Source organism: Sesamum indicum, unplaced genomic scaffold (genome assembly GCF_000512975.1).
Source record: "Sesamum indicum cultivar Zhongzhi No. 13 unplaced genomic scaffold, S_indicum_v1.0 scaffold00132, whole genome shotgun sequence".
NCBI lineage: Eukaryota > Viridiplantae > Streptophyta > Magnoliopsida > Lamiales > Pedaliaceae > Sesamum > Sesamum indicum.
The window spans coordinates 314695-326536 of record NW_011628056.1 but is presented as its reverse complement, the minus strand read 5'-3'; the positions used below and the strand labels follow the sequence as shown (position 1 = coordinate 326536).

Sequence of the window (11842 nt, the reverse complement as noted above, 5' to 3'; positions counted from 1 at the left end):
TTTTACCTGGGTGGCCAAGTCTATCATGCCACAAAGTAAAAATACTTTGATCAACTAACTTCGGGTTAGTGATACTATGTGTTTCAACGGAGCTTATCAATGTGCCATATAAACCAGAAGTATATGTTCTCATTCTTTCTAAACTTGCTTCTGGCCAGTTTTATATGTTTTAAGGTACAGATATTCGATACCATTTTCATTCATGGTTTCAATATGAAAACCATTTTGTCGAATGTCCTTGAAACTCAATAAGTTCCTTTGTGATTTACTAGAATATAAGGCATCATTGATATGTAATCTCGTTCCTTCAGGTAACAAGCTCTTCCGGAGCCTTCAATAAGATTACTAACTCCTGTAATAGTACTCACATATGTTCTTGTCATTAACAAGTTTGAGAAAAATTTCTTGTTTCTCAGAATTGTATGCGTAGTTGCACTATCAACAAGACAATGTTCCTTGTCATTGAGATTTGTAATGGCTTGATCGATTCTATATAAACGAAATACATATATAATAAGTAAAAGAAACACTTCATTCATAAAATATAAAAACATTACTAGATAAAAAGAAATACCCTACAAATGAAAGTAAACATAACTAAATACTGGAAACATACTAATAACATTTGGGATAAATCTAATCAACAAGCATGTCGAAATCCTCAGTAATGTTTCCAAACTGTAAGGGCAACTCTGGGAGATTTTTGTCATCATTTTCAATAGACTGGAAAAAATCTGATGCATCCATATGGGTATTGTCTGATATTCCAACCTCAATAAGATTAGTCTCAACTTCTTTACCCTTTGCTTTCACAGAAGCCTGGTATAATTTGACTAGATGTTGTGTCGTACGACAGGTACGGGACCAATGTCTAGATATCCCACATCTATGGCAAAGATCTCCATTTGTAGTTTTCTCTTGTTGATTCTTTGCCTTGTTCCCATTGTTCTTCTGAATATTGGGATTAACCCATATATTACCACGACCATTACCGCGACCACAACCACGACTGCGACCGCCATAACCATGACCATAAGAATGGCCTCGCGGTGGGCCATGGTATCGACCATGCCCCTTTCATGAAGAAGTAGCATTTGCTTCAGGCAATGCCATTGAAATTTCAGGAAGTGGTTTGGAACCAGTGGGTCTGGTGTGATGGTTATTCAACAAAAGCTGATTATTTTCTTCTGCAACAAGCAGGCATGAAATCAACTCTGAATAGGTTTTGAACCCACGTTCCCTGTACTGCTGCTGGAGTACAAGGTTGGATGCATGAAAAGTAGAAAATGTTTTTTCCAACATTTGTTCATCCGTCACATCTTCTCCACATAACCTCAACTTTGATACAATTCGAAACATTTCAGAATTATATTCAGCAATCGTTTTGAAATCTTGCAGTCGCAATTGTATCCACTCATATCTTGCACGTGGTAAGATTACAGTCTTTTGATGGTCAAATCGATCCTTTAAACTTTTTCAGAGTTGAAAAAGACTTTTGACTGTTAAATATTGAGACTTGAGAAACATCAAGAGCAACGAAATCCAATTTTGTGAGATTGGCCATTAAGCTACAACAAGTTAATATTCACTTTTAGCATAATATTCAACATATACATATAAGTAAAATGAAATGTATTACACATAATATAAAATAAAAAAGACATGAAACATTATTAACATTAAGTTACATATAAGTTACCATGTAATTAGTATGAATTATTATGGCATGCATACATGGAATTAATATATTTAAGTTTGGCTTAACTCTTATAATGTTACAAATAGAAATTAAAAAGGTATTCATGCCAAAATTATTTTCTTAACAAATAAATTTTGTTGCATATACTAGCAAAACATGCAAAATACATACATGGGCATATGAAACAAAACTATGTTATCGAAAAATTATCACAAATTAAATAAATAAATGAAGAAGCATCGGGCTTCTTGATCAAGCCATTATCTCAAAACACTTCAAGTGGTGAGAAAATTAAACATTATATTATCATCGCTTCAGGGATGATATTGCACATAATTGGTACAACATATTTCACCTACTACTGGAAATGATTTTAACTCATTATTTACTTCAGGAAGCAATGAAATTTTATATAACATATCCACTTCAGGGGATAAAATCAAGAATTATGTGCCTGCTTCTGGATGCAATATCACATCCACTTCAGGGGATAAAATCAAGAATTATATGCCTACTTCTGGAGGCAATATCACATCCACTTCAAGGGATGAAATCGACAATTTATATATATAATATATATATGTCTACTTCAGGAGACATTGAAATATATAATATAATTACTCATATTTTATTATGAAGAATCAAGAATAAAAGTAGCTATGATATTGTAGACGTAAACAAAGAAAGAATAAAAATTATACTGATAAAATTAACATTTTACCTTGATCGATCGTAACGTAACGTCGTGCTGATAACGTGTTATAAACTTAGAGAAATTCTAAGTTTATTAGCCTATCATTCTTAATAGAATATAAAGAAAACAATATATGTATTTCTCCAAAATCATTTATTATTCTCTCCAAAACTATTTACAAATGAAATACATGATGGTATTTATAGACCACAAAAAATGTGGTTACAAAATACACCATAAATCATTATAATTACAAATCATAATTGGGGATACAAAAGGGTATAACATAATGCGTATTAAAACAGAATATGAAGAGGTGTATGCATTCATATATACATATTATATATAATACTTGTTCAATTTTTGTAATTTTTTAGATGATTTAAGTATTTTAAGAAAATTGGATTTTCTGGTAAAATATTTACTTTTATTTTCAGTTTAATGTGTAGAAATAAAAAAATATTTTTTATGGTAATGTAGTCGACAATGCACAGTGTGCGTGCTCGAGCGCGTGCATTGCACCTAGGCTGTGCGGCCGCTAGGCTGCTACTGTCACTACGGCCGACGGCTAGGCCGTTTTTTATCATTTCTTCCGAAAAATTAGATTTTCTAATATCTCCATATTTTCTTAAAGATATTTATTTTTTCTGATTGAATTTTTGATAATATTAGATTTTTTCTAGAGTTAAATTGCTTTAATTATTTGGTTGGTTTGCGTGCATTGGATGCATGAAACTTTGTCATCCTTTTAAATTACAAATATTAAACTTGTTGTTTTCTGCATATAATTATTTGTCGTGATATTGGATATTATGTTGTTTTTCTTGGGATGTTCATTTTCTTTTTATCTAGCATGATTAATTGTTATTATGTGGTAGTTGAATGTTAATGGATGATCATGGAGCCTTAGACTGCATGTATAGCTTTCTATTTTGTTGGGTGGGCCTGTGCCCTTTTATGCCTTGGAATAATAAGGCTTGCTCTCATCCCCCATATGTACTCCCCCGATTTTTGATCGGGATTTCTTATTTCAATTGTAATGATAGTAACATTGGTTTTCGTTGAGGTTTTATAATTTCTATGTAAAAACAAGCCTATGGAGATGAAGGCCTGCGAAGAAGGAAGGAGTTTGAAGGCCTATTTATATGTTGATGGGTAAATCACTATTCTAATAGCATAGGGTCACCTTGGACAGTCCTTAGACTCACTGCGGGCTCAGTGAGTCGCATAGGTTGGGCTCTTGATCATCCAACAAGGGTTCCTAGGTTTCATTGCATGCGATGCGTTTACATAATGCTTTAAATATTTTATATTTGTGCATGCAATGTTAATATGTGATGAGGTCTCGGTCTAAAAACTCAATATTAACTCTCACTTGGTTGGACCAAGTTAAATATTAGGCCTATAATGGACTTCGATCGAAATGGTTTTGATCCGTCCAAGCCTTCCATCCACAGCAATGTGGTAAGGAAGCTACCGATACCCAAGTGTGGTCTCATGAGTCGTGATACATTTAGGATAGAGGAAAGCTGCACCATTATTGTGAACAAAGGAACATGCTCACCGTTATCCTGTCTCACAAGTCTTGGGGTATGCGAATGAAATGTGATTTGGTTGATGAGTGGGGCCTATCACCGAGTAACAAAATTGGCTTGGAGTCTCGGAATCATGTGAAAAGGTGAGGTAAAGGATCTTCGGAATCTCATGAAATGAGAAGGGTATTGGATACCTCCCACGAGGCGTTTGGCATGTGAATCGTCAAAGTGGGGCATAACAAATTGGCTTGTGGATCCTAAGGTTACTAGAAAATGTTATTCCGAAAAACCCACTTGAGAGTGGTGGGCTTTCGTATAAATAGTGGGAGAGTTAAAGACTAAAGACCAACAGTAGTGAAGACCAACCTACCTTGGGACCCTCAGCCCGGAGCGATCGGAGTACCGTAGCTGACGTTGGAGTCGCTGTCTGAGTCCGCCATAAAATACGGTCATTACAACCATTAATGTGTGAAAGGGAATGCATAATCTGTTGAATATCCGCGAGCGATCTTAAAGGGTATGCATGGGATCGCAGAGGGGCCAACGTAATTGTCCATCCTCAATACAAGTAACAACTCTGTCTGTCAGCCATGTATTCGTGAGGCTAGGTCCATTTGGAAACTATTGAATAAATGGGCCTAACTCATGACAAGGATCCTACCATAAACAGAACATAGCCCCATCTCCAATAACATACTCAGCAAACGGTTGAATGAGGGGCCGAAGATGGAGGAGTTTTCGTCAGCCCTATGAACCCCTTCAATCTGACACCGTCCAGATAGTAGTATCTCACAGTCTCATGTGATAGATCCAATCTACCCAGACAGATGCCCTATTGCCCCGAATAACTTGCCACAGTTTAACTCCCATAAGAGCACGGTTGAGGGCAGTGATGTCTTGGTTACCTTGACCACCTTCATTAATAGGTCGACATGCACAATCCCAAAGCGACCTTCGCATTTTCACGAGCAGTCGAATCCTTCCATAGGAAAGCCCTCAGTCGCTTTTCTACCTCCCGAGTGAAACCCTTAGGCAAAATAAAAGCAGAGGCCCAATATACACGAAGAGCAGTAAGAACAGATTTAATAAGTTGTACTCGTCCAGCATATGATAAAAACGTATCTTCCCAACCCTTGTTACGCTAATCGAGTTTCTCAAGCAGGGGTATACAATCCAATAGAGTAAGTCGCAATGATATAAAGGGGAGTCCCAAATACTTCATTGGTAAGTGTCCCTCCTAATCAAAAGCTGATCCTGAGAGAATCATGTGACTCTTTTGTATATTAATGCGAAGGCCCTTAATTCATAATACTACAATCATCTGCTGCTTTTTATTTAATTTTCTATTTTCTAGAAAATATCTAAGAACTCTTTAACCATGATAATGGAGACTAACAAATTCAATGTCACGAACTACAATGATTAGCTGCGGAATATGAGGATTGTCCTAGATTTCGTGAACCAAGACTATATCTTGGACAAGCCACTCCCAACAGCTTTGCGAAAAGGATCCTCGCTTGAAGAATTTGTCACGTTCGAGAAGTAGCTTGAGGACAACCGCAAGGTCTGCAGTATCATATTTGCTTCGATGTCTAGTGACATCCAAAAGCAATATGATAGACTGGATGAAGTTCTCTCGATAATGCTAAGGAAGTTTATGCAGTTCCTAATGCGCATATTATATATGTCGCCACAAAAGTATCCTCCGGGACCAAGATGGCCCAAGGATCGTCTGTACAAAGTCACGGGGTTAAGATGCTATCCCTAGTGGAGAAGCTCAATGACCTCAAAGTTGGGGTTGACAATGACACGTACATTGACGTGATCCTTCAGTCGCTTCCTCTGTCCTACGACCCGTTCATTATTAACTACAACATGAACGGACTTGAAAAGTCTATTCATCAGTTAATTAATATGTTGCTCCAATATGAGACGCTGACCCACAAATCTATGTCGGCGGTAGTAGTAGGAGAGGCTTCAACCTCTAAAGCGAAAGGCAAGAGGGTCGAACGGTGGAAGAGGAAGAAGGGCAAGGGAAAAGCTGCCGCAACCACTATTTGAAAGCACCATGAAAAATGCGACTGGATCGGCCTGGAAACGCACAAGCGGAAGCGGTAATATAAAATTACATAAATTAAAACCAAACATAATAAAATCAGAATTTCAAGGGGTGTACCCTTGGAGTTCCCGAGCGTTCGATGTAGTTATGCAAATATAACAATAAAATAAATGGGGCTATGATTGAATAAAAAATGAGAGATGCATAAATCGTAAATCAAGAATTACCTTCTGATTTGTTTTACTTCGAATACCCTTTGTCTGACCCGTTCACGCAAGGTTTTAACGTAGAAGTCCTTTAAAGTTGCATCCACACCCACCGAAATTTAGGATCCCTCAATCCTCTTTACTAGAGAAAAGTTAGGGAGAAAAATACACACCAAGTGTATATACAAGAGGGTCGGCTAAGAGGTGGAGTATTGATGCATTAGTTATTTTTTCATTAGGTATTCCAAATAACTAACACACATATATATACCTTGTATTGATGCATTAAAATATGTGGAGGTTCATTTAACCATGTATAAGATAATAAAATCCTTTATTCAAAATAAATAATGACTAACATGGCACTTTCCGAAAGTTAACTTGTTAGTAAATAATTTTCTTTTCTAATCATTTCCACCAACTTAATTAAGGGGCTTGGACCGATTTTAATTAATTAAAAAAGAAGCCCCAATCATTTTAATTATATTCAATTTAATTAAATCCCACTTACTTAAGTCCATTATATATTTAATTCAATTTAATAAATAAGTCTTTATATGAGCCCAATAAGTCTTTATTAATTAATAAGTCTAACTTAATAAATAATAAAGACAAGCCCATCATAAATTAATCCTATTAATTTATTCTTGGGCTTATCCATCTAATGGATCCGTCTTATTTATAAGTAATCCAATAACTTATGGAATTAATTCTCAATTAATTCCTCGTCCCTTCTCGGTGATTTGTGTGTGACTTTTTTAGTTCACCTTTCAGCTAGACTTAGGTTAGTGTCAAATACTATTATTAATTAAATTTAATTTAATTAATAATTCTTTATCAACCCTTGATCAAGAAAGCCCGTGACCATGGGTGGCCGTCTAGCAACGGTATGTGACACTATAGACCAGGCGAATATCCATGTGAATTTTTAGGCTCTCAATTCCATACGGTTATGGTCCTTCCATTTACCATCTCCTAGCCTTAGTCTAGGGTATGGAATTGGGTGTCGGTTTTCATCCTATACTAGGCGTTTATGCTTAATACTTGGGATCGCGTTATGCCAAATTGCTGGACATAGTAACCTCTTTTCCTATTCGAGCAACGACTGTAGCAACAGCTTTATAAAGTGTAGACGCATCTCCAAGTGCATAGGAAATACCTCTGTCACATTTTGACAGGGAGCGGATCCTCTTCTAAGGAACTCACCGTCCTCACTACATACTTTGACTGCACTAGACAAGGCTTATGATGACCATGTCTAAGTTACGATCACCTCTCGAACAAATCTAAGATACAGTCATCGCATGCACGTGACTGTCATGATTCTCAAGTCTGTAGACTACTCTCGTACTATCGAAGTCGGGATTCAAGTATTACCGACCAAGCCTTCTAGGCTTCTTTGTAATGATCCTTACGAGTCAGTTCTATCGATTCCACACGTAGCCAATCGACCCACTAAGATCCTATAAACATCCCACATTTGTCGCTGATGAAATACGGCACTCATCAAATGAATGCGACTCTTAATGCAATGCTCAGTAGGAGTCTCGATGTCCAGTCTCGAAGCCCTCAACTTGGAACATTTCAAACCCAATCCTTGGCAGTTAGTTTCATGACCGCCATCCAATTCCGCAGTCCAACTGTTGTGTGGTTGTTAAAGTGGTCAGTGGGCATCTGTTGTGATGTCAAAGCAGTGTTTGACGTAATGTGATGAGGTATATCTTCACCCTTATAAAGGTTGTTTTGCTAGGAGAAATTTGTTTGACCTGTAATAAGTAGTAAGTCATTCGCGGATAAATATAGTTTTTCATTACGATATCTATTACTAATATATAAGAAAATTTTATGAATTTTGACTAATAGAGGGATTAAATTATTGAATGAAAATAAAAGATATTGTTACTAAATGTAATTTTTCAAACTACAAGCAGTTTATGTATAATTACATCAAATTTTAATAAAGGATTGTATAATCATCCCATTTATATAAAATGTCTGTAAAACTAAAAATATATAAGTATTAAAAAAAAGAGAAAACTTGCAGATAGAAACATATGTGGAAGGCGTGATTGGCTCTTCTTTTGATCTTGATCGACACCATTTTCACTTTGGAGTTACTTACATCGGTACTAAATTGAAGACACTTAACATTTTGAATGTCAGCCATATGATTGTATGAACGTTTCAGATTGTTATATGATTGTAGGTCAGCCATTTCAAGAGGTTATCAAGTAACAATCTCAGTGATGACAAATAGAGCGTGCATAGGTAATTCATGAGAAATCCAAATGTATGCAGTAAAGGAGCTTTGAAGGCCTTTCTTTACATCATTAGTCTTATTAAATTTTTGTACTATGATTAAGAATTTGCGCGCCAGCCCTCTCCCTGATAAAGAAAGTGATGACATTTTACTGTTCTTTAAACTTTATGAGCCTGAGAAAGGGGAGTTAAGGTATTTTTCTTGTTGCCTTGTTTCCCATGAGGTTCTATGTGGAGAAAATATCTATAGAAAAGATAGACACGAGTAATTCCCTGAAAAGTAAAGATAAAAGAATGGTATTGGCCTTTAATCTATTCTCATTTCATACCAGATATCCAGGAAGACTTTTTGTCAAGAGCTATGACAAGCCATCAGATATTCTAGAGAAGTTAAATCAACTTGTAGGGTATGCTTCTGATGAAAAGATAGAACTCTTCGAGGTTTGTTCCAATATATAAATGGAAGAGATAGTATTTGCTTATTTCTACATCCTCGTAACAATCCTAATAGAATGTTGTTAGCTGCAACTTAAAATGAAACCCACTTGCAACTTTTTTCATTAAATGGAGCTATTATTGCATCTGTCAAATGTCATGTAGATGAACATAACTCATGTTACATGCAATTTCTTTACAAGGACTTAAAAATTGCTATGCATATGGAATACAATGCACATATTCATTTTAAATGGTGAAGACATCTTTCATAAAATGCACATATACTGTTTAAATGTTGAAGATATCTTTCACAAAATGCCCAAATATATTTTAAATGGTGAAGATATCTTCTGTTTTTTGCTTCTCAGGAGATAAAGTCTGAGCCCACAGTCATGTGTGCGTACATTGACACGGGAGTTACATTTACATCTACCAACGTATATGAAATCACAAGCACAAGTATCTTGTCAGGACAAAGATTGTATTTTGATAACATTCCGATTTCTTTTATTGCAGCTAGAGAATGGGGACATTGTCTTGTATCAAAGTCACTGCCTGCTCAAACAAGGAAGCTATTTCGTTGCCCGGATATTCCATCTTTCCTTAAATACCAACATAGCCTTCAAGTACGTTTTCATAAATATTGTGTTCATATTAATTAGTAATATTTATCTATATGCATTTGCATCCTAGGTAGAATCAGTATATTGTAGTTACAAGATATATGTTTCACATGTCATATTTCATCCTTATGTTGATCGTGTTGCTGGATTGTGGGAATATCTTTTCCTAAAGTATCAAACATAATCCATATTGGTCTAACTTGGACCTTTTCAGCATATAGTTCATTTCGATAGCTCATTAATGTTTTTCGAAATTGCCTCTTTCATAACTAGCAGTTCTTCATATTTGAGCTTTTCTTTAATGAAACACATCAGTCAGAAGATGTCCAATCCTCTTCTTCTGTTTCCCCTGGTTGCTTGTTGTTGAATTGCATATCGAGGAAGACAAACAAGGCAAAAACAATTTTGGAGGAAGAGGAGTTCTTCATTTCTGCAGTCTGTCTCTGTAAATTTTCTGTTACAATAAAAACGATGACTCACTTGACTTATATAAATACTGTCCACGTAAGCTAACTGCCAATGTAACAAACGAACCATATGGGCAATGAGTTGGCCAATGACAATTCGAATACATTACAAGGCAGGCCACATAAGTTACAGAACAAACAAAATAAAGAAGACGTGTTTCCCAAATGCGTTTTAATTAAAACGTTTCATCCAGCATCCAAAATGCCAATGTCTGCGTCTACTTCCTCAAGCTACTGCTGTTGCTGCTTAGATTGCTACTGCAAATGGAGATGATCAACTTTAACAGCCCCCCCACAAGTGCGACGGGGATCGAGAGAGACCAAGCCCAACTTGGAGGTAAGAAAAATGAACATCTGCAAGGGTAAAGCCTTTGTAAATACATCAACCAATTTCATAAAACCAGGAACAAAGGAAGGAGAAATAAAATAATCCTTGAAGGCATTTCGAACGAGATGACAGTCTAATTCAATGTGCTTCGTACGCTCGTGAAAGACCAGGTTAACTAGAATATGTAACACGGCCTTATTATCACAAAAATAAATCAATAGGCAGTGAGATAGGAATGTTGAAATCAGAGAGAATGTATGATATCCAATGAAGTTCACAAATAGTCGAAGCCAAACTCCTATATTCAGACTCAACAGTGGAATGAGAAACGGTGGACTACTTCTTGGTTTTCCACGACACCAACGCATCACCGAGGAAGATACAATATCGTGCGAGAGAACGCCTAGAGTCCGGGCAAGACGCCCAATCGGCGTCACAGAATGCACGAAGAGGCAAGGAATTACTAGTTGGGAACTACAGTCCTTTGGAGGGAGATCCCTTGAGATAACGAACCACATGCAATGCTGACTTGCAATGCTAGTCACAAGGTTGATTTAGGTACTCACTAAGCTGCTGTACTGAGTAGGAAATATCCGATCACGTGTAGCCAAGATGAAGTAATCAGCCAAGCAATCTTCATTAAGAATCAGAACGCGAGAAAATGGGACCAAAAGCTAGCAGCCAGCTTCAAACCAGAGGGAAATGGACTAGACGCAGATTTTGCTTGAGCCAACCCAGTGTCCTTGATAATGTCCATCGCATATTTTGTCTATGCCACATAAAGACCTAAAGCAATACGAGCGATTTCAAGTCCGAGAAAGTACCTTGCATCTCCCAAGACTTTACTTGTGAACAATTTGTGAAGATACCGCTTAACTTGATCAATATCATCAAGAGGGGGACCTGTAATGAGAATATCGTCTACATAGACGAGTAAAGCCATAAGACTCGAGCATGAAGGCTTGACAAATAAGCAGTGATCGTGGACAGATTGAGCAAATCCATAAGCAACAAGCTTCAAAGTGATCTCTACATTCCATTAGGTTGTATAAAGATCGCTGTAATTTCCACACCAAGTTGGGAGGAACATCATATCCTTTAGAGGGCAACATGAATATGTCTTCCTCAAGATAACCGTGTAGAAATGCATTGTTAATGTCTAACTGCTAAATAGGTGAAGCATGAGCAGCAGCAATGGCAAGAAAAATACGCACAGTCATAGACTTTTATTCTGGCGAAAAACTATCTGTATAGTCAATGCCCTCAATCTAATTGAAGCGCTTTGCTACCAAGAGTGCTTTGTACCTCTCCAATGATCCATCTGCACGTAGCTTAGTTTTGAAAACCCACTTACAACCGATGGTGCGTTTACCCGGCGGCAAAGGGGCGACTTTCCAGGTATGGTTGGCTTCTAAGGCCTGTAGCTCCGCATCCATGGCCTCTCTCCACTCCTTGTGTTGAACGGCTACAAACGAGTTGTATGCAGAGGTGTGTGTAAGAAGTGAGGATGAGTTTCTTGAGTAGAGCAAATAAA

The 11842-nt window shown here is 36.9% G+C and overlaps 1 protein-coding gene across 1 annotated transcript; it reads left to right on the top strand.

Annotated features, from left to right (window-relative positions):
• Positions 1-5644: 5644 nt before the first annotated feature.
• LOC105179289 lies at positions 5645-5989 on the top strand. The gene has a single exon (XM_011102900.1). It carries the CDS (start codon positions 5645-5647, stop codon positions 5987-5989), a length of 345 nt encoding a protein of 114 aa, XP_011101202.1.
• The last annotated feature ends 5853 nt before the right edge of the window (positions 5990-11842 follow it).

Coding starts and splice junctions, on each gene's coding strand:
- LOC105179289 (XM_011102900.1), top strand. CDS start 5,645: ATGGCCCAAGGATCGTCTGTACAAAGTCACGGGGTTAAGATGCTATCC.